Source organism: Ictidomys tridecemlineatus, chromosome 8, assembly GCF_052094955.1.
Source record: "Ictidomys tridecemlineatus isolate mIctTri1 chromosome 8, mIctTri1.hap1, whole genome shotgun sequence".
Lineage (NCBI taxonomy): Eukaryota > Metazoa > Chordata > Mammalia > Rodentia > Sciuridae > Ictidomys > Ictidomys tridecemlineatus.
In genome coordinates, this window is record NC_135484.1 from 75760802 (window position 1) to 75784687 (window position 23886).

The 23886-nt window shown below is 36.6% G+C and overlaps 2 protein-coding genes and 1 long non-coding RNA gene across 6 annotated transcripts in view; 1 reads left to right on the plus strand and 2 right to left on the minus strand.

Moving 5' to 3' along the window:
• The window catches only part of Cyb5r4 (cytochrome b5 reductase 4), a 101177-nt gene extending 82877 nt beyond the window's left edge, over nt 1–18300 (minus strand). For 2 of the 4 annotated variants that reach the window (XM_040283036.2, XM_005324749.4), the window contains exons 1-2: nt 13162–13385; nt 7439–7592 (exon numbers count right to left, since the gene is read on the minus strand). In XM_040283036.2, the coding sequence (XP_040138970.2) occupies nt 7439–7592; nt 13162–13275 (268 nt within the window). In that variant the 5' untranslated portion in view covers nt 13276–13385. Of the gene's footprint in view, nt 1–7438; nt 7593–13161; nt 13387–17870; nt 17936–18236 lie in introns of those variants that run through there. The other 2 variants (XM_021726039.3, XM_021726040.3) reach the window with 2 other exon arrangements.
• On the minus strand, nt 14576–18861 carry Ripply2 (ripply transcriptional repressor 2). The gene is made up of 4 exons (XM_005324779.4): nt 18496–18861; nt 18237–18318; nt 17871–17935; nt 14576–14845 (listed from the first exon to the last, which is right to left on the minus strand). Exons 1-4 carry the CDS (start codon nt 18621–18623, stop codon nt 14698–14700), a joined length of 423 nt encoding a protein of 140 aa, XP_005324836.1. The 5' UTR covers nt 18624–18861; the 3' UTR covers nt 14576–14697.
• Nucleotides 18862–18973: 112 nt separating this feature from the next.
• Nucleotides 18974–23441, plus strand: LOC120889083 (uncharacterized). The gene is made up of 2 exons (XR_013425017.1): nt 18974–20312; nt 21487–23441. It is a non-coding gene; the product is annotated as an uncharacterized LOC120889083 (long non-coding RNA).
• Nucleotides 23442–23886: the final 445 nt, after the last annotated feature.

Below are 23886 nucleotides of genomic sequence, written 5' to 3' on the forward strand. Positions count from 1 at the left end.
GTTGCCTAACAGTGTTGCTGTGAATGAGCTTTTAATACAATGTAGACTAGCAGCCAATGTGAAGAGACTAGTAATCATGATTATCTGATCTTAACAAATATTAAGATAAACAAAAATAGGGAATTCATAAGTTATTTTAAAGGGAGAAATTCTCTTTATATTGTGAAGAACAGTAAGTCTTTATAAAGGGGAAAATGAGCACATGATTGGTATTACAATTTAACCAATATATAAACATTCCTCATGAAGACTTCCTCCCATTCTCTTAGCCCTAGGTAACCCCTAACCTTCTGTCTATATAGATTTGTATACCCTAGACACTTCCTATAAATGGAATCATACAATATGTGATCTTTTAAGATCTATCTTCTTTCACTTAGCATGTTCTCAAGGTTCATCCATGACATGTATCAGTAGTTTTCCTTTTTATAAATAGATAATATTCCAAGTATAGATATATCACATTGTGTATAATTATACATTCATCAGTGGATGAACATGGTTGTTTCTACAGATAGTTTTTGTGTAGACATTTATGTTTTCATGTTCATTTTCTTTGACATATAATCCTAGGCGTAAACTTGGTGGGTCAGATAGTGTTACAATTTGCATCTAGAATATCCCCCAAAGGTCCATGTGTAGAAGGGTTGGTTCCCAGCCCATGGTGCTACTGGCAGATAGTGGAACCTTCAGTAAGTGAGTCCTAGTGGAAAGAAGTTATTAAAGTTGTGGCCTTGAAGTGGATACTGTGACCCTTTCTTGTTTTTCTGCCTGCTGGCTATTATGAGTAGAGCAGTTCTCTCTGCCACATGGTCCCATTATGATATACTTCCTTGCCATAGACTCAAAAGCAATAGAGCCAACTGATCATGAGTTGAAAGCTCTGAAATTATGAGCTTACTTCCTTATAAGTTGTTCATCTCAGGTATTTTGCCACAGTGATAAAAAGCTGACTGGCACATACAGTATTCTATATTTAACCTTTTGAGAAATAGCCAGACTATTTTTCCATTTTCACCAGCAATGTATGAAGGTACTAATTTCAGAGAGCTCTTTTTTGGTCACTACTTCAACTCCCCATAGAGAGGAAAAGCCTTTTCCCACTGAGAACCCAAATCATATCACCTATCTCAGATGATTAAAGTCAGAACTGGACTACAGGATACTTCAACCTCATCTCACACTTAACTCTGTAAGACAGTGCTTAAAGAGAGTCCAATGGAAGACTCTAAAACATTTTATACCTACTAATCAATCTCCCAGAGGAAGTTACCACAATTAACTACATCACCATGGTTCAGACCATACACCCATTAATAATTTTTCATTTCTTCTTTGTTCTTTTTTGTAAGTCAGAGAGTCTCACAAGTTAGTATAGAGACTCCTGAGGGAGCTCAAGACACTTTTGGTAGTCCAAGGCAAAAAAATCTTCACAGTGAGACTAAAATGTTATGCCTTTTTAAATTCACATTCTTCCACAAATGTAGGGTTTTCTAGAGACTACAAAACATGTGATATAAGACTGGATGCAGAAGGTAACATGATAATCCACTTATCATCTACTGCCACACATCATAGATATTTACTAAAATGTAAAATAATATCACTAGTCTGTTTTTCTGATTTAAAAAGTAGCTATTTTCATAAACATAAGTACTATAAAAGATAACATAGAGTGAGTTTATGTGTTAGTCAGTTTTTTGTTGCTGTTACCATAATACCTGAAAAGTTTATTTGGGACTCATGGTTTCAGAGGCTCAATCCATGGATGGCCAACTCTATTGGTGGGCCTAAAGTGAGGTAGAACATCTTGGTGGAAGGGCATGGTAGAAGAAAGGTGTTCAGTTCATGACACCTGGGAAACAGAAAGAGAGAGAAGGGGGCCAGGGACAGATGTGGTCCAGGCCACAGCTCCACAGACTTACTTCATGCCCTACTGCCTATAGTTACCACCCAGTACAGCAGTTAACTATTATTCAAATTATTAGTCTATCAAATGGATTAATCCACTGATGAGGTTATAGTTCTCAATGTAATCACTTCCTAAAAGCCCCACCTTTAAACCTGGCTGTATTGGGGACTATACTTTTAAAACAAGAGTTTTTCAAGATCCAAACCATAATAATTTTATTTTATTTTTAAATTAATATTAAAATATTCTTTAGGTTTCTTAATTTTAATTTCTAAGAGGCAAATATCAATCAAGATCATCATACAAAGTCCTTTGGGGGTCCATGATAATTTTTTACATAATAAAGGGATCATAAGACCAAAAAGTTTGAGGATCACTGCTATAAGCAAAATTAGTAATTTTGTAATCAGATTAAAAAATAATTTTTAGTTTTAAAATTCAAATATTTAACTCTAAAATCCCATATTATATCCCATCAACAAAATTTATCTTAAGCCTATCATGTATGTACCAAGTATTACTCCTATTTATTTAAGTTATTCACCACTGTTCATGTTGTTGACTTCAAAATAAATGAGGAGGGAGAAGATATGTTCATAAGGTAAAATCAGGGTATATTTCACTGTATTCAAATGTACAGCTTGATTTTTTTGTAAGTACTGTGACTACTTTGCCATCTTGTGTTCAGTAAAGAAACTGCACATTATTTTCATTATGTCGACTGATATTTATCTAATTACAACAATTGATCAGAAAAATCTACAACTATAACTGAAGATTTTTAATTCTCTCCCTCAATTCTGCTAATGTTTGCTTTATATATTTTGAAGTTCTGTTGACACATAAAAACACTAAGAACTCTTTTCATCATTACAAAACTTCCATATTTGTTAAAATTCTTGTCCTTGGTAATACTTTTTATCTGATATTAATATAATCCAACCAGTCAGATCAAATCAAATTTTACTTCCTGTCTAGATAATATACATTTTTCTACACATTTTGTTTCAACTTATCTGTAACTTTCAACTTAATCTGTAAGTTATCTGTATCTCTAAAGTATACTTCTTTTTTAATTTTTTTTTTTTTAGCTTTAGGTGGACACAACATCTTTATTTTAGTTTTATGTGGTGCTGAGAATCGAACCCTGTGCCTCATGCATGCTAGGCAAGCGCGCTACCACTTGAGCCACATCCTCAGCCCTAAAGTATATCTCTTATAGACATTATGCAGACAGGTCCTGATAACATGAACAGACACACACGCAACATAGACAATCTCTACCTTTTAATTAGAGCACTTGGTCCATTTACATGTAGATTAACTATTATAGATGAATTTTAATCTACCTTTTTATTAATTCCTCAGTCCCTAAATTTTCTGTCTCTGTTCCTCTCCTTTCCTTATTTTAAGTTAACCAATTTTCTATAGAATTTAATTTAGCCTTATCTCTTTGCATTATTTTTAATAACTGTTTTAAAAATTATAGCATATATCCAGAACTTTTACTTGCTTACTTATGAATTAATATTATACCTCTTCATGTATAAATTCATGTTTACTGCTCTCTATCCCCTATTCTTTTTTTTAGTCGTAGATGAATACAATGCCTTTATTTATTTACTTATTTATTTTATGTGTGCTGAAGATTGAACCCAGTGCCTCACACGTACTAGGCAAGTGCTATACCACTGAGCCAGAACCTCAGCCCTATCACCTATTCTTTTTTTTTTTTTTTTTTTGACATCAGGAAGCAGGGCTTTATTCTGCAATATGGAAAAAATATGCTTTGCCCACCTTCCCCAGACATGAATCATTAACTCAGGAACTAGCCAGCAATGCCCCTTGCAGACCCCTTGCAGAGTTCTAAAGACAAACCAGAGCCCAAAAATTCTTTCTTCCCTTAAACCCACCCATATCATTATTTATAGAATTCACTTTTACACAGGTATCAAAAAATTATACTAAAAATTTATCACTAAACTAATTTTATTATATTTTTTTCCTCTTAAATTTCTTTGCTAAATATCTTCCCTGTCCTGGTAACTTCTGCTTCTTATATAAAAGTCCACAATACAATGTTATAACTTTTGCTTTAAACAGTCATATATTCTTTAATAGTGAAGAAAGTAAAATGTAATCTTTTCTCTTATGCAAACACTGTTTTAGTCAACTTTTTCACTGCTGAGATGAAATTACCCCACCAAGCACAACTGTTGAGAAGGAAGAGTTTATTTGAGGGCTCATGGTTTCAGAGGTCTCAATTCATAGATAGCTGGCTCCTCTCCTCAGGGCTTGAGGTAAGACACACCTTAACAACATGGCAGAAGAGTGTGGCAAAGGAAACCAGCTCATATGACGATCAGAAAGCAGAGAGAGACTCCACTGGCCAGATACAAATATATACCCAAAGCCATGCCTCAATTCCTACCTCCTCCAGCCACACCATACCACTTCAGTTACCACTCATTAATCACTATCATGGGATTAAATCACTGATTGGGTTAAGACTTTTAAAACCTGATCCTTTCTCCTCTGAACTTTCTTGTACTGTTTCACATGTGAGCTTTTGGGGGACATCTCACATCCAAACCATAACAAATACCATTTCCTGACTTCTTGAGCTGTCATCAGAAATCACTATCTTTCAAACTGAAAGCATTTCTTATAGTGCAAGTTAGCTGGTAATAAATTATCAGTTTAAAAACTTCTTATTTCAACTTAGCCTCAAAAAGAATTCTGTATCTTTGTGAATATAAAATTCAGAGTTGATGGTACCACATTTTTCCTCAGCAGTCATTTTATTTTTTCTTGGTATGTTTTCTCTGACTACTTTCAAGATTTTCTCTTTGACTTTCAGCAAATGGATGTGCCTAGATGTGGTTTGCTTTCTTTTGACCATGTTTGGATTTGCTAAGCTTCTAAATTCACAATTTTATGTATTTCTTCAAATTTGTGAAATATTTGGCCTCTATTCTTCAAATATTTTTCTCATTCTTTTCCTCCTCCTGGAATTCTATACATATATATTAGACATTTTTATCTTCTCTGGTAAGTCTCTGAGTCTGTCTAATTGTGTTCCTCTCTTTTCTTCAGATTGGATAATCCTACTTATCTATCTGAAAGTTCACTAAATCTTCCTTATATCACCTCCAAACTACTATAAAACCAAATATCAAATTTTTTAAAAAAATTCATATATGCTAATTTTTGGTTCTAGATGTTCATTTTTTATAATTGCTATTTCTCTGAGATATCCTATTTATTCATTTTATACATACATTCTTTTACTTCTTTGTATACTTATAATATGTACTTTAAAATTCTTGTGAATTAAGTTCAAACACCTGTATCATCTCCAGTATTTCTCTTGAGTGTGTTTAGTAACTTTGGATAAGATAGCAGAAACTCTAGATTCTGTTATATTCCTCCAACAAATTCTGTTTTAGTAGGCAATTGACTAGATCCAAACTCAAACTCTTTCCCATTTGGGAAATTGAAAATTTAAAGCTTTCTTCAATGTTTTAGCTTTGGGGCTACTTACAGTCTGTCATATATGCAAGAAATAGTTTATATTCTTCTCTGGATCCTTCTTTCTTTGAATTTTCTCCTTCACTTTCTACTTATTGCAAATATCCCAATCTCTGTCTTCTAGTTCTTCAAGCCAGTAGGGGTGCCAGTCTCCATCTGAGTTTTATCCACATTTCATGGCATTAACACTCAGACTTAACCTCTAATTAAATGCCATAAGAAACAGGAAACTTACCCAGGGACATACCCTTCTACTAAATACAAATGGTCCTTGTCCTCTATTTCTGTCCACTTTCGGTTGCTCAACAGGTCTTTAGATAAATTTTTCTTTTTATATTTTGTCCTGAGGTTGCTGGAGTGTTGGTCCAATAGAAGCTAATCAGCTATAACTAAATATAACTCTGCATGTTATTTTAGAAAAACAGTATAACTTTTGCCAATTTCAATGGAAACATATGGAAAAGAAACTAATGAAAAATAAATGGATTTCTCAAGAATTTAAAGTAATTTTAAAGAAAAATAACTAAAAGGTAGATTTGTGAAAGTTACTGGGTGGTAGAGTATCTTAGAACTTTTGGATTTAAAAGCATTCATTTATTTTCCATACTCCTGAAAACTTTCTAAAATAAATGTTAGGGATAAATAAGATGTAAATCCACAGAGACACAGAAGTCAGAAAATGAAATGACAGCAATGAAGTTTTGGAAGCCATAGAGTTAAATGGATAAGTGATAACATACTTCATTTTCAAAGAATGAAAAAAAAGGTGAAAATAAAAACCTATGGCAAATGGTAAGGGAATTCATAAAAAAGGCAACTTGCTCAACAGAACCCCCACAATTTTTTAAAATTATAACAGCTATGGAGAAAAGGACAATTACATTTAGTCACATATTTTCTTTTACTTTCATTTGGGATTACATCAGAAATTACTGGTAATCCTTCCCCTTTAAACAGAGGGCATTAGTAGTGTTATGGTTTGGATGTAAAGTATCCCCCTAAAGTTCACATAAGACAATGCAAGAAGGTTCAGAGGGGAAATGACTGGGTTAAGAGACCCTTTGGGGTAACATACCCCAAAGCCACTCCCTAATTCTCACCTCCTCCAGCCATACCCTACCAGCCTTCAGTTACCACTCATGGTCCACATCACTCAGTGGATCATGATTTACATCAGGGATGTAAGCTGCTTCCCTCTGCCACACTCTTCCACTGTGATGCTCAGCCTTACCTCAAATTCCTAGGAATGGAGCCAGCCTTCTATGGACTAGGACCTCTGAAACCATGAGCCCTCAAATAAACTTTTCCTCTCCTAAAATTATTCTGGTCCAATCCTTTAGTCACAACAGTGAAAAATCTGAATAAAACAGTAGATGTTTAGTATGTCTGATTGTCTCAAGAACATCACTGTGTAGACTGGATGTACAGGTTCACTGTATCTATTACTATACTTTTGTCTCTCTGAGACGCCAGATTGTTGGTTACTATGAGTTCTGTTTTCATCAGCTACACCTCTCAGCTCATTTCTTCAACTATTTTGGAGCTTCTAAGTTACTATGAGCTAGAAAAAACAGGAAACTAATATTGCCACATACATTAAATAATAAAATTTGCTGTAAATGAGAACTAAATATTTGGCTTTAATGTAGGCCTTCTGATTTCCTTTAGAGTCTGTATAAACTGTGTGCTACTGAATAATTTTACCTTTGGCATTAAACTGCCTGGCCAACACTTGTTTCCTTTCAAAGGGAACAGAATATGGGGATGTGGGGGGCGGGGAGTTTCATTTCAGAAACTTTCTGCATCAAAATGTAAACAGTTACATAAAGAAAGAACACTGTCCAAGGCCAGAACAATATTATTTATTGCCCAGTATGGGCTTATTTTTGTTTTCTAATTCTGAATCTGATCACCAAATAATAAGACTATGTATGATATGTTTGGCAAAAGGAAAATCCAGCACATTTTTTAAGTTATTTAATAACTACCACCTACCTCTTATGCATATCCAACAATCTTCTTTTTTGTTGTGTTTCTTAAGTTCTTCTTCAGTTACGTCAATTAACCTGCCTTTTAATCCTGTTAGGTCCTTTCCACTTTTGGACAGTCTAATCCAATCCATAAGACTTCTGCCTTGCTTTAAAGGTACCTAGAAAAGGAAAAAGGTTGAATTAAATTTGGAATCTTCAAGTTAATTGCTTTCCCTTTGTCCTGAGACTTGTCTTCAGAATACTGCATTACTTTTATTCTCATTTAAAAAAAGATAAAAATGAAAATCTAACAATTCTACAAATCCTCATAGCTTTAGGAGGCATCATCATTATTTGCGCTACATTAGAATTATAAATAGAAAATTACTTAAAATATATGGGCTATGAATTTTCATCATAATGGTATCACAACATAACAGGAAAAATATTCAATCCAAAGTCAGAAACATGTCCTTGTCCTGGCTCTGTCACTGATTATGTTAGAACAGCCACTCTCAACCAAAATTTCTTCCCCCTAATATACAGAGATTTGAGGAAAGAAAAGATACACAAATGATTGGCTATCATTAACTTTCTTTGAATTATCACTACAAACAGAAAAACTGGAATAACTTTGCGTTAAAAATGCTTTTTAAGAATCCACTGAGAAAGTTTATCAAACAATGTAAAATAATCACACTGTACAGAAGGGTTGACCAACCCCTGGCCAACCCTGACAGATTTCTACATAGCCCTGAGCTAAGACTAGTTTTCACACATGGTGGTGATAGTGAAATGACTGAAAACTTATGAGGCTCTCAAAGCCTAAAATATTGTAGTTTCTTGATATTCGTGGGAGATGTGTTCCAAGATCCTCAGTGAACACCTGAAACCAAGGATAGCAGCAAACCTTATATATGCTAGCTTTTTCCTATATATAAATTTATTTTTCCTTCTTTACAGTTTCACAGACAGGAGCTCATTCTTGCTACAGATCTTAGCAACCTAAGCATACAATTTGTTTTTTAATCCTTAAGATGAAAAACTTTAATCTCTTCACTTAATGGAAGCACTTTATGGTTTCTCTGGCATACCCAAATTGTTAGCATCACTACTCTTGCACTTTGGGGCCAGTAGTAAGTAAAATAATGTTACTTGAAGATAAGAATTACAATATGCAATAGTCATTCTGATAACTAAGAAATGGCTTCTAAATGATTGACAGGTGTGTTGCCCATATGGTTTAGACTTGCTAGACAAAGAAATGTTTCATATGCTAGGAAGGATGGAAGGGACTGCACAAGAGTTCCTCATAATACTAAAATCAGCATAAAATCTAAAATTTAAGAATTGTTTATTTCTGCCATTTTCCATTTAATATTTTCAGACTAGAGTTGACTGTGAATGACTGAAACCACAGAACACAAAACCATGAATAAGAGTAGACTACTATACTTACCATTAGGTCCTTTGAAGAAAACACCTGCCAACACCTGATTACAGGATTTACTAACAGGATGTTCTGGAGTTTGGTTTGGTTTTAAAAATTACACTTTAAAGTCTTTTAGATGAAAAGTTGCTATGGTCTGAATGTGTTCCCCAAAAAGCACATGTGTAAAATTAATCCCCAAGGCAACTAGATAGGAAGTTGTGGGCTTTGAATGGTTTTATAAAGTTCATAGGGGCTTCACCTCATAAATGCATTAATGCTGATTATAAAAGGGCTTAAGTAGGAGGCATAACAATACCAGAGCTTAAATTATACTACAGCGCTATAGTAACAAAAATAGCATGGTACTGGCAGCAAAACAGACACAAAAACCAATGGAAATAGAAGATACAGAAACAAACCCACATAAATATAGTTATCTTATACTAGACAAAGGTGCCATAAACATATATTGGAGAAAAGATAGCCTCTTCAACAAATGTGCTGGGAAAATTGGAAATCCATATGTAGCAGAAGAAAATCTTAACTTCTGTCTCTTACTCTGAACAAAATTCAAGGATCTAGGTATTAGAAGAGAAACTCTGTGTCTACTAGAAGCAAATGTAGGCCCAACACTCGATCATGTTGGCTTAGGAACGAACAGGCTCAACAAGACTCTCAAAGCGCAAGAAGTAAAATCAAGAATCAATAAATGGGATAGGATCAAACTAAAAACCTTCTTCACAGTAAACAATCAATAGAATAAAGAGAGAGCCTACAGAATGGGAGAAAAATCTTTGCCATCTGCACCTCAGAGCATTAATCTCTAGGATATATAAAGAACTCAAAAACACCACCAAGAAAACAATTAACCCAATCAATAAATGGGAAAAGGAACTGAACAGACACTTCACAGAAGAAATACAAATGACCAATATATGGTGACACAGTTACATCAATGTTTATAGCAGTTCAATTCACAATAGCTAAACTTGAAACCACACTAGATGCCCTTCAACAGATGAATGGATAAAGAAAATGTGGTATATGTACACAATGGAATAATACTCAGCCATAAAAAAAGAATGACTTTATGACATTTGCTGGTAAATGTATAGATCTGGAGACAATTAGGCTACATGAAATAAGTCAATCCCAAAAAATCAATGGTTGAATGTTCTCTCTGATATGTGGATGATAATACACAACAAGGAGGGGAGGGAAAGAATAGAAGTACAGGGGATTAGACAAAGGGCTCTGAAGGGAAGGGAGCGGGGAAAGGAAAGACAGTGGAATGAATCTAACATGTTTTTCCTATGTACATATATGAATATATCACAGTGAATCTCCACATCATTACATCCACAAAACTGGGATCCTAACTAGAATAAGACATACTCCATGTTTGTATAAATATGTCAAAATAAACTCTACCAAAAAAAAAAAAAAAGAATGGCTTAAGGCTGCTCTCTTGATCTCTATGATTTCCACCATGCTCCACCAAAGGCCCTTTCTAGATGCAGGCCCTTGACCTTAGACTTTTCAGTCTCCAAAACTGCAACAAATCAATCCCTGTTCTTTACCAATTATCCAGGCTTGAGTATTGAGTAATATACAGAAGTGTTATTAATATTTCAATCAGTTAAGACAACCTAGTGAAAATTTTTCTGTAACATGGCTACTATTTATATTTAGTATGTAATATAGTACCAAAAAAAATGTTTAACGCAAAAGCAAGCACCTTCAAGTTTTTATACCTCACTTTCCTGAATCATACTTATTTCATGTATCAATTTACCCCCAAAATAAACAAATTAATAGATCTGTGGTACATTTCTAATTTCACATTTCACCCTAAATTTTAAATCTATATTGTCCCATTCTGACTATCAGTGAAACTCTCCAGGTTTCTTGATCCCAATCTTATAATTTATTCATTTGAAATTATTTTTTCCTATCCCAAACCAAAACCACTGGTCTCTCTCCATTCCATAATCCCCAGGGTAGTTAATTTTTAGAAATGCAAGTCAAATTATGTACCCTCCCTCCTTCAGCGGCCCCTCATGTTACCTTATAATAATGTCTCCAAATTCCCTAGTGCTTTACCAGATCCTTCATAATATGGTCATAATTTATTTCAAAAGATCCATGATTTAACTTTCATTTCTTTCCATTATATGCTTTAGCCAAATGGGAATTAATTCCTTGATTACTATCAAGTACTTGCTCTCAAGTGTTGCTTTTTCTTCCTAGATTTGCCCCACCCCCCAGAAGCCTCTGGAAGGCTTCTCTGATTCAGACTACTTTTTGGTCATAACACACTACTGTAGTATTTATGGTATTTTATGACTGTTATTAATCTTTGCTACCTATGAGACTACTTGAAATTAGAGATCACATCTCTACTAAGTAGTATATAAATACTGGTTTATGAGTTATTAGTAGAAATAATAATAGCCATCACATATTGAATGAATTCTCTACGTCAAATTCAAATCTGTGAGGTTTGAATAAAACCCTAGGGTAAACATCCTTTACTGAGTGCTTACCAAAGCTGTGCTAAGAAAAAACATTATCTTACTTAATCCTATGAATAATCCGATAAAATTGGTTATTTTCAGTTATACCCAAGGAAACAAATTCAGAGTTTAAGTGATGGATTTGGGAAAAGAATCCGTGTCTTTCTCACTTCAAAGTCTATGCTTTTAACAATTATGATATACAACGTCACCAACTAGGTTTCATTTTCTTCAATCTGTATTTGTCTCATCCAAAGTCAGTTTCCAATATGGTCAAGATTGTTTTGTTTCACAAACACACCAAAAAAGAAAAAAAAGAAAAGAAAAAGAGAAAAGAAAAGAAAAGAAAGAATCTTAATTTCTTTTTAATTGTACAATAATATTATTTGTTTTCTTTATGGATTCAAAGACTCACATTTGCCATCACCATCTGTGTAACTTTTTGTCTTTGCCTCTAAGCTTTTCCTTTAGATGGATGTTGAGAACAAGGATGGAGATTTTAGTGGAGAGGGGCCACAACTCATAATCTAATTCTGGAAAGGCTACACTATAATCCAGTGAGTATTTAGTTTAAGGAGAGAAAGAAGTCAAGGGAGGAAAGAACACATGATTGGGTGGCTGTAAATAGACGTACAGAGCAATAAATGAAATATCACAGACAGAATCACATCACAAGACTTATATGCTCCAAGGCAACATTTCTTAACCAGTTTCCTTTCTGTGAAATGGAAATACTGAAAGCTTCCATTTCAAGGGTCATTATGAAGATTAAACAAGGTAATACAGGAAAAACACTCAAAACATATATGGCCATGAAGCATTTAATAAATCTCAGTATTGATATTATAATTGAGGATACAGACCTCTGAGAAGCACGTGAAAAATACAGATTCCAGAACCCATGTTTTAATCTAAAATCAGAATTTCAGGTCTAACTAGAGAAAAATAAGGAAAGTCGGAGAAAGTCCTAAAGGATGCTAAGACCCAAGAGTCCAGAAATGACAAGAAAAAGGAGTAGCCTAAATAGTTGGAATTCTCAAAACCAAAACATGAGGAAGTGGCTACAGAACAAAGCATTAGCAAATAAGAGAAGCAAGCAGCATTCAGGTTTAAGTAAACATGGGTCACACTTTTTACTATATTTTGCAAAATAAAATGTATTTGCATCCCACCTGTTGCTAAACGTAACTATGCTTAACAAATACTCTAGCATTAGTTACATTAGCTCCGAAGTCAGCAAGTGATATCAGTACAAAAGTCATGTTGAAACAATCAGATACCTGAGATAAAGGCAATATGATTTGGAGAGAAGTGTCCATAAACCTGAATGGAGGTTTGTGGACATTTGTCTTAGCTTCTCAAATATTCCCTAGCTCCAAAAATCCCCACCGCTGCAGACTGTCTCTAGTCGCCACTGTTTAGTCCTTCCCTTCTGCAAGAGAATCCACAACACTCACAACTCCTTCGGACAATGAAGAAGAGACCAGAGAGGACAGGTTGAAGGGAGGGAAGACAATATTAAGTACCCAAAATAAGGCAAGCATGGTGAGCGGTCCTGTCCCAGAGATCTGAAATTCGGGGGGAAAGGACCTAAAGGAAGGGGGCTAACAGCGGGAAAGAAGGGCTAGCAGGTGAGAGGAAGGGAAGGAGAGTTCCAGGACTGAAGACCAGCAAGGGCTGAAGGGAACGAAGGCTCCAGAGGCGGACAGGCGGTGAGGGCAAAACAGACTGTACTGAAGATGAAGAGCGAAACGCAGGCGGGAGGCGAGCTCTGGGTGCCACCAAGTGTCACTGGCTTACCTTGCTACGCCCCCCTGAGGCGACGCGCTGCTGAGAGCTGGGGGCCGGGAAAGACTGAGAAGGGACGTTTAGCATCCTGGATCCCTGGCCCGGGCTCTGCCCGGAGTCGCTCATTCGGCCAGACCCCTCTCAGACCAGATTCTCCCGCTCCGGCTCTGCGGCCGGGCAGAGGCCGAGCCCCCGACCCACTTCCGGGGTCTCCAGGGGTGAAGCACGTCGTGACGCAGAACGTTAGCGGAGGGCGGAGCCAATGGAGCGAGCGCCGGCGGGGCGGCAAGAGGGGGAAAGTACGCATGCTCAGTGGGTCCGGCCGACTAAACTTCAGCACTGGATGGAGGTGACAGCTATTTCGCGGAAAGATCAGAGAGTGAAGCTGTTCCTCAGCCCTGGTGCTGATCGAATCCGAGAATATATTCTTGTAGAGTCTTGTTAACCCAGAATATCACTGTCTGTTCGTTGATAAGCGGTACGATTGTACTACCTGAAATATGGACTAAAATAACACTATTACAGCATTCTGATTTCTTTGAAATTCTCTCCTGTGAAACACCAGGCTGTACAGTAAGGAGAATCTCACAACTACCTCTGATCTTCGCCTTTACCTGCTATCATCCTGGAATATTACAGAGATATGTTTACTTGTAATTACATTGTTTATTGTGAGATTGGGTATGAACTAAAAAGGACTTCTTGATCACAGATTACTATATTACCTTAATCCGGCAAATTTCTCCTGTTTTCTGTCTCATTAAGAAAATTGATAATATGAATAATGTTTCTACCAAATAGCTCCCCTTTGGACAAGAAAGGATCAATATTTTTCCATTCTGTTCTTTAGTCTCCACTTTTTTAGGTTTCATGTAAATCACTCCCATTTAAACATTAAGTAATGTTTAAATGGGAGTGATTTACATGAAATGTAGTACAATAAATATTGGATACCCCACACTATTTTACTACTAGATTTAAGAAGAGCAGACGAGAATTATTATCATTATTTCTTTATAATTCCTAAAAGTTTCAGGCCCTACTACTGACTTCCTTTCCAATTATAGAATAATGATTTTAAAGTATTTTTCACTATCTGCTAGCAGACACATAATAATAAATGTGTGCTTGGTAACAAAGTTATATTCTTCATTATCTAATAAAAGAATGTTATCTGTAATTACAACATCCCAGTGAGGTCAGTACAAAATATTAGATGTTACAACATCTAGTATTCAGAGATTAAATATTGTCATTCTTTGCAAAATTATATATACAGGTAAATGTGTAATTTAATGAAAAGACCAAAAGTACCTCTATAAGCCCCAAATAGTTATAATATAATCAAGACATTTGTAAATGGCATTTATTTTAAATTTCAACATTTAATTCTAATGAAGGGATAAAAAAGTCAATACTACCATAGTATTTATATAATATTTCCTTTTATTAATAAATTATATACAAATAAATTAGTTTAAAAGATTATAATACATTTATACACCAAAGCCCATGAGCTTTGAATATCATCAGAAGTAACTAATTAGATTAATTTTCACAAGTCAGCTGCTCAATTTCATCTTCACTATCGGAATCTTCATAAAATGAAATTGTGGCTTGAATTGGAAAAATTTTCAGAAGAGCTTCTGCTTCTTGATATAAGTAATCATAACACTTTGATTTTGGCCAAAATAGCCTGAAAGAAGCAGACAACATAATATGCTTTATTTTGTTCACATTCAGAATCCTCATACTTATGAAAACACCAGATTTCAAGAGCGCTATACCCTTTGCAATAGATGTATGCATTTAGGTACAGCCTTAAGATAGTTTTAAAATGCTACTATCACAGTTTTCATAGAGTCTATTTGCCAATAATTAATGGCTATTTATTTTAAATATCTATCCAAACTATAAATTAGATCAAACAAATTTATGTAAACCCTGCATAAGCATAAAATCAATATTTAGCTTACTTCTAGTTTCTACATTCCTTAAGGGGAAAAAATGAACTCTACCACTACGATACCAATTCCAGTGATAATCAACTTTATAAAAATGACAAATATTATGCACCCTAAGCAAGGTGTTCATCACCTACTGCATTGTTTAAAACTCACAGGTTTAACTATTAGTAATAGATGTAGCCAATATACATTTAGAAAGTACCAAAAACAATATTTTTAAAAGTTGGCCTATGCATTCACAACTTGAGACATAGAAAGGCTACCTTTGACACAGTCTTGAAACCATCTCTTCTCATTTCCCAATCAATTTGGAACACTATACTGAGATATTGAGAAATTATATAGGTTTCAAACAAATAATTTGCTGTAAGCACGATTATCTCAGAATTTTTAATATCTGGCAAGTGTTAATATTGCCACTTGGCTTTCTATTGTGTTTTGTCCAAGCAAAAAAGGAGAAGAGATAAGGCTGAATTACTGACTAGAGCACAGTTATTTTAGTTTACAATGAATAGCCCTGTGTATAACTGAGTGATTCTAAAAAACAAAGAATTATATTATATTCAGTATTCTCAATTTTAAATTGTGGGAAAAAGACAATGATGTTTATATCCGTTTCTAGCAAAACATTTTTAAAGTTTATAATTTTGATGCTTAAATATGTAACTATGGGTTATTCATTCAATAAATATTGGGGCGATTCCTTAAAATGCCAACATAATTCATATATCAAAGATGAATAAATCATGACCCCTACTCTCAGGAATTTGCAATTGAGTGAAAAGATAAATAGTACTCAAGATATAAATTAATAAAAATAAAATAAACTTAAGAGAAGCACAATTAAATTGTAATAGTAGTTCAGAAAAGAAAGTAATTGCTTATGAAGATAACAGTTTACTTTCTAATATTTAATTGGATTTGCCAAACCCAACAAATGCTGGTTAGTTGTTATCATCATACTCTGTCCAGAATATCCCACTGTGGACTATTTTTCTTCCAGAGACTCCATATTTTATTGAATTACTCCCTCTTTTGATTCTTTTGACTCCTTTGTGGACTTCTCTTTCTCTTTATACTGGTGAGATACAGGCCTTCCCCCAAAGCTTCGTTGAGAATGATCAGTTCCTACCTTTCGATTACCCGGGATGAGCTGAGTACTCACTGTCATGAGTTCCCCAACCCTCGATTTACCATAGACTCCCAAGCTTGTACTTAAGGTTTTAACATATATGTAGCTCTCTACCTGATATCTCTATTTTATTGCCCCATAAGCATTTAAATATGACAAATGGAAAGTTGGATGCATTACATTGCACTCCAAATCCGTTCTAAGCACTAATTTCTTTCTTCTTTCTTTTTTTTTTTTTTTCCTTAGTGCAAGACTCACCTTGTCATCAAAAACTTGGGAGGAATTTTGGCTTTTTACCACTGCTTCACCTATCATATCCAATATATCTTAAAGCCAAACTTTGTCACCTAAGTATTTTCCAAATTCACCCAGACCCATCCTCACTTCCAATGTCTTAGAAAAGCTTATCATAATTTCTTACCTGAACAATTTCAATAGCTTCCAATTACTTTTGGTATTCTAAATTATATATAATTTCCTTAGTGATTTTTTTTTTGGAAACATAAATCTGACCACACCACTCTATGGTTAAATCCCTTGAGTAATAAGCAAATTCATCTATAGAGTAAACCTATGTGATCTTAACAAAGCTCTGTATCAAGGTGTACAAGCTCTGGCCTCTGACTACCCTGCTGGAATGACCACAGCTTCACACACCCAAATTCCATTCTGCCCCCACCTCCCCATCCATCTGGTTAACTTCTTCAAGACTTCAGGCAGTCACAACCTGTGATGCACACCTCCCTGAGCCTCACTTAGGCACTTCATGTCCTCTTCGCACCTGTAAAACTGACCAAACTAAACTCCATTAGGACGTTTACAAGGTGCTGTCATTTTTTCCTATGTTCTTCAACAACTGCTAGCACATGGTAGAAAATTAATCAGCATGTATTAATTATTATGTGCTATCTATAAACACATACATCCTTTACAAACATCATACAGCTCTTCTTTTAACAGCTCTCAGACACAGGAAAATGGCATAATTATTAACCTTTAGTCTGAATAAGAGCTACAAAGAATCTTACAAAAAGGCCCACTTCCAGGAGCAAGAAATAGTAAATAGTTTCTCCTTGTTATGTTAAATAACTTTTAAGCTCTTTTAGGGTCACCCTTAGTAATCTTTAGGATTTTTTGTTACATTTTCATTTTCTCTCATGTGTCAAGCTTGATTTTCTGTGAAATTGCAATCATTAACTCCATTCTTGCTTCTGGTTTGCAAGAGAATAACCTACCACTCACTTCTGTCTGGTATGAAGTAAATTTCACTCCAACCCTTTGGGATTACAAACAAAACAAAAGCGAAAACCATTTTTAGGCACAAGATGTCACCATTCTACTTTTCCTATACAATACATGTTGTCTTTTTCTAACATATTCCTTAAGCATTTACTGAGTATGCACCGATTTAACTGTTCTTTCAGGTGGGGGCGAGCACTCCTACATTTTTCAGTTAGATGAGTAACCCACCTCTGCGAGTGGGATGAACAGAGTAACCTTAAAGATAGATTTTCCAAGAAAGAAAAACTACAGGATCAGCTGCCTAGCGGAGCTGCGTGAAGCCTCCAGCCTCTTTTTGGGGATGGAAAAGCAGGAGATCTTCAGTAGGGCCTGTCACTTACCTGACTGGGTGTGTGTACTGGAAAAGCTTTCCTGAGGCTTGAATCATTCCTGGACCATTGGGTATCTGGGGACGAAAGGAGATGATTCGCAGTTACCACCCACCTCCATCTCAAAAATGGAAATGGGCACGCAGGAAATGTGACCCCCCCACCCCACCCCCAGCTTCTCAGCAGCCAGGCTTCTGGCAGGATCCCTGTGGCCCGACACTGGAGAATACACTCGCCTTCCTCAACATTGGCTGGGCCACAGGCAGGCACAATCTTAAGCGAGGGTGCAGACGGAGGACAGGTGTCCTTCAGGTCCTACGTCTCCAACCCCGTCTCTGCATCCTAGGAGGGGCAACCTGCCACCCAGGGTTCACTCACCGTCTCCGCTGCGTAATGCAGTGTTCCTTCCTCTTTCTCGCCTCTGGCTTTAACCCAAGGTCTCCAAAAGACTGCGGATCTGCTGAATGGGAAGCACAAGCAGCGCAAAGGAAACGTGAGACCGAACCACACTTCGGGAGAAAACACCTCAGCCAACCGCTGGCACCTGGTGTCTGGACCGAGGGCGGAGGGTAGGATCTGGGAAGAGGAGGAGGGAGGGACTAGGAAGAGAGTTCAGGGCCGCGCCGGGGAGTGATACCCGGAGTCCGCGGCCCCGCGTCGCGTCCGGACGTCGGGGACGGCTGGCAGCTGGCGGTGGCGGCGCGCGCGCTCGCAGGCTGCGCTCTCTGTGTTCTCCGCGCTCTCCGCGCTCTCCGCAGTTTCCATGGCGCAACGCGGATCCGGAGAAGGCAGCTGCCGACTCGTGGGCAATCCTGGCAGCTTCCTCCAGGTCCAACCCCCTGGCTTTATATAGCCCTAGCGGCCTGCTGCATATTTAGAAGTTCGCACCCTATCTGCCCCTCTCTCCCCACATAAACAAAAAGGCTGCGCGTGAAGGCGCATCGGGCTGAACTCCGGGTGTGAACGCGTGCAACTCCCAAATGGCCGAGAAGGGGTTTTGTCAAGCGAGTGTTAATCGCCCCGGACACATGGCCGCGGTGAAAAACAACATTCGCCCGAGCAGCCAATTTCCATGTGAAGAGGTTAGGAGGGGATAAAATTAAGCGATTCTACACGTTTTGTGTATTTCTGCAAAAAAGCCAAGTGGTTGGTAATTGATCGACCAGTCTCAGCTTTTGGGCCTTTGGCAAATGCAGCTAGATCTGCGGTCCATGTTCTGAAGGCTGGACATGAACCCAAATGAAAAGGAATGGCTTTAATTCCTCTTTCTGCAACAATTGAAGAAAGGTCAGCGGGGGCGGGGCTGGGGTTGTGAATGGACTTCTTAAGAAAGAAATGTCGGTTTTATTATTATTTTTTAATGTAATGAGAAGCTAGGTTCACATATTTACCTATTATTATTTGGAGATCATAGAAAATCATTGGCATCAAGAAGAGATGTGAATGTTCCAGTCAAGAGGGACAGAGCCTGGAATCATGTGATTTGGGCATAAATAATGGCCCATATATCTTCTCATACCTGTGATTTTCCCCCAACATCTAGTCAATATCCCCTTGCAATTAGTCTTGAGGTTCATCTCTACATTTTCATCATTACTTAGCATGTTGTCACTCATTGATAACTGGAGAATTCTTTTGTGAAGGTGGGAATATGTGTGAAATAATAATGAAATCTTAAGTTACCATATGAAACAAGGTAGTGGTTCTTTCTGCCCTGTTTCACTTATCTATTGAGGTACATTAAACTTGGCGATTCTTCAAATGGAAAATGATATGTAAATGTGATAATTTTTTTCACAATATTTTAAATAATGAAGCTGATTTTTAAAAAAAGTTGTAGGTAAAACCTTGAATGCAAGCTGTGTTGTCTCCACTATTCATTCAATTACTTTTTAAGAAAATAATCTATTTAATTAGCACCTAAAGGCCTATAATGATCTACCAGCTAGGAGAATGAGAAATGATTTCCTTCAGATAATGAAATTAATGAGGAGAGATACCCAGTGCATGTCTCAATAACCTAGAATTATTGTTAGGCTAAATAAAATAAAGCTTAATGAATGCTAGTTGCATGCCTGATGCATAGTGAATCCTGAACAGATTATAAGCTATTATGATTTGGATATGAGGTAGATCTCAAAGCTACTGCTAATGCAGTAATATTCAAAAGTAATATTATTAGAAGGTGAGAGATGCAGTCTATTCAGTCCATCCTTGTTTGAATGGACTAACTGGGTAGTAAATGTAGGCAGATGAGGCATGGCTGGTGAAGGTGGTCACTAGGGGCATGCCTTGGAAGGATGAATCTTCCCTGTCACACATAGCCTCTCCTTCCTTGCTTCCCAGAGGGGAGCAGCACTCTCCCCCTCCCCATCCCATCACCTATGGCATGCTGCTTCTCCTTGAGCCCAGAGCAATGGAGTTGGCCATCTATGGACTGAAATTCCTGAAACTGTGAGTCTCAAATAAACTTTCTTTCTCTAAATTGTCCTTGTCAGGTATTTTTGTCATAGTGATGTGAAAGCTGTCTGAAATATAAGCTCTTTAGAGATGTTGGGCTATCTGATGAAATGGCTCATTATTTCAGTTTCATAAACATCTTTGATGTGTCTACAAGATGTTAAGTAATACATTTGTCATATATAATGGTGAATAAAGTATAATCCTTATTGTCAAGAAGATTGTAGTCATAATCTATGGCCATTACAATGGCCACATAAGTAGATTTCTAAAAAGGACACATCCAAAAGCAAAAATATATTTTAGGCAGAGAAGTGACAAAAGGGAGGGACTTTAAAAAGTCTATTTAGGAAAAACTTCTTAGAGTAAATGAAACTTCAATTGATATTTCTAGAGGATCAATCAAAGGATATTATTGTCTGTGTATGTTGGTTCAGAGGAGGGAGGAGAAGGAATGAGTAATTTCAGAAGCAGAGAAGTGGCTGAAGAGATGTAAAACCCTTGGACTTCTCAAAGCCTAACATTCCATGCTAAGATGTTTTGACTTTATTTTAAGTGCTTATGGAATATTTTAAGAAGGAATTTTAAGTGGAATGATAACATTGCATTTTTATAAAAATCACTTCGGCAGCTAGGCACAGTGGTGCATATCTGCAAGGCCAACTTCTCTAGAGGCTGAGGCAGGAGGATTGCAAATTCAAGGACAGCCTTAGCAAGACTCTCAGGAATTTAGTGAGATTATGTCTCAAAATAAAAAACAAAAAGGACTGGAGATATAACTCAGTGGTAAAGTGCCCCTGGGTTCATCCCCCAGTATCAACAACAACAAAATAATTTGGTACCCTCTGGCAAGAGGGAGATTGAGAAGGCTGACATTGGAGAAAAGGAGACCATTTAAAAGATTGCTGTAATTGTGTAGACAATACATAAGAAGATATATACTAAGAGTGCAGGTGAAAGGAAGACTTGAAGGATACTTAGGAAATGGAATTCACAGAACTAAATGCTGGTAGACTTGAGAATAGAGTCTAAATATGCTTCCATGTTTCTAGACTGGGTAAGCATGTGGATGAAGATGGCTCATACAAAGACAAAGAAGAAAGGGAATATAGGAGAAAGAGTATACCTTTATTCGTTTATTTTGTTTTATTCTTTTCATGATCCACAGGAGGAAAAAATACCAAACTTGATTTTGGATCTTCAATCAGGACAGGCTGGGTGATGCAGCAGTAAGAAGGAAGTCCAAAATCTCACCAGCTTAAAATAGCAAAGACTTATTTCTCACTCATGCTATATATGTCCATTGTAAGTCTGTGGAAGATCAGCTATAAATCATCTTCACTAGAATGCAAGCTGATGGATCCTCTTTTCTCTAAAATGTCACCAGTTTACAGGGACAAGGCAATAAAATTATGTGCCAGTTTTCAAAGGTTTCTGCCTAAAGTGACAATATCACCTCAAATAAATTTCATTGGCCAAAATAAGTCATGTGACACACCTAATTTCCAAGGACCAAGGAAGTGTATTTCCACTCTATTCCCCCAAAAAGGAAAACCAGAAATAAACAGCATATAAGAGTACCAAGTCTGCCTTGCTGGCTGCTAAATATTCAATTTACTTTCCTTCCAGCATATAAAATACAATTACCCCCAAAAAAGAACCCAGAAGAGATCTAATAGGTTTGATTAGACTTAGTAACACATACATGGAAAAGACATCACGGGAAAAATCCAGAGATATGAGATCTGGAGCTCAGTAGAAAATTTAGGACTAAATATTTAAACATGGAAGTCATAGGCAAGAAAATAGTAATTAAAACAATAGGAATCAATCCATTTTCCTGAGGGAATTTTGTAGTTTGAGGACAGGACCCAGGACAGAGCTCTGGAGATCAACATTTGATTGTAAGGTGAAAGAATATGCAAAAAAGAAAAAAAACCAACTCACTGAAAAGGAATAGTGATGGGTAGTAGGTGAATCTGTAGAGCAGGTGTGGTGAAAACATGGGGTGAAAGAATTTCAACAAGAAGAGGTTCAAGGCAGTAAGTGCTACCAAGAGGCCAAACAAGATAAGGGCAAGTGTTAATTGGATTTGGCAATTAAAGGGTCGTGAGTGACTTTAGAAAACCATCACTTGAGTGTATGGGAACAGAAGTTTGACATGAAGTAATAAAAATAGAGTTGGAGTTATAAAGAATTATAAACCCATAAATATAAAGAAATACAGAAGCATAATATAATTAAAGGTAGAACATATTTATATGACCACTCATTATTTTATAATTTTATACTAAGTTCCACTAGTGCTTACCACCTTGAGAAGGAGAAAGAGAGAGAAAGGGAGAGAAGTGGACTTTGGGTCATTAGAAGGACTTATTTTTAGGGTAGAAGAGGTAAAAGTATGCTTATAAGTTAAAGAGAGAAGTCAGGAGAGAAGAGGCCTCTGGAGACAGAGGATTGGGTGATGGCTCATGGTCCCCAAGGAGAAAGGAAGAACTGAAATCCTTAACCCCATCCCCATAGAGAATTCCCATTGTTAGAGAACAGACAGGTGAATGATGGGAACGTGACGTTAAGAAAATAATTCTATTAAATGTGCCCTTTGTGCTGACCCCCACATGCTTTCTTTTCCAAGAAAAATTTACTTGCAGCCCTGCCTGGCTTCATTGGACAGGATATGTCACATTCCTCAGCAAATTGCAGTTCACTGCAGGAGTAATGCAGGCCCAAAATAATGTTGGTAAGAGGAACCTAAGTTACCCTAAAGGAGGAGACTTTTGTGACCAGATCCTGGGGAGATGAGGATGGTTACAGATTTTATGGTTCCTCCTAACCATAAAATCTGTAAGAATGTATGGTAAAGGATCCAATTAGAATGGTCAGAATGGGGCAAGATGATCTAGAATGGGGATTTGAAAGTCTGATGTCACCTTGCTGTCAGTTAAAAGTCAGGAGGTGGACTTGGGCAGAACTCTCTGGAAACTTCTCTGGGATCCCCAATAAAACTGGAGTGCAGGAGAGGCACATTGTCCCTTTCCTCTCTGAGAGGACCCACTCTTTCCTTTAAGAATGTCCCCTTTCCCTTTTCCTATTCCTCCAATAAACTCATTCCTGTTACACTGAGCAACACGTATGAAATCTTTCTGACTTGATTGCAATAACGCAGCCTCAGTTTCTCAGAAGGCCCAGGCTCCCTAACACCATGAAATTGGAGAGCCTGAATTGGTGATGCTAGTAATGCAGGACTGCAAACATACAAGAAATAAATGTAATCAATGAGACCAGATCTGGCATGAGGAAGGAGAGTTTTGGTATAATTGATGACACATAAATCTGAAGTAACAACATTGTTTCCAAAATTGTGAAAAAAGAGAACATTACTAGAAGAAAAATGAAAGAACCAATTAATTAAAGCAAAACAATATTCATTCTTGATCAAATTAATGATAAAAAGCAGTAGAAATATGGATAATTAGAGCTAGAAACCTCAAACCTTCCATTCATAAATTGATTTAATTTTTTAAAAGTTTTTGATTTTTTTAAAATAAATGACAGTAGAATGCATTAC

What these genes read in the sequence shown, in the direction of transcription:
- Ripply2 (XM_005324779.4), bottom strand. Translation starts at nt 18,623, where the DNA reads ATGGAAACTGCGGAGAGCGCGGAGAGCGCGGAGAACACAGAGAGCGCA. An exon ending in CGCGGGGCCGCGGACTCCGG is followed by an intron (nt 18,319 to 18,495) that starts GTATCACTCCCC and finishes CTTCCCATTCAG; the next exon opens with CAGATCCGCAGTCTTTTGGA. An exon ending in TGCATTACGCAGCGGAGACG is followed by an intron (nt 17,936 to 18,236) that starts GTGAGTGAACCC and finishes TTTCGTCCCCAG; the next exon opens with ATACCCAATGGTCCAGGAAT.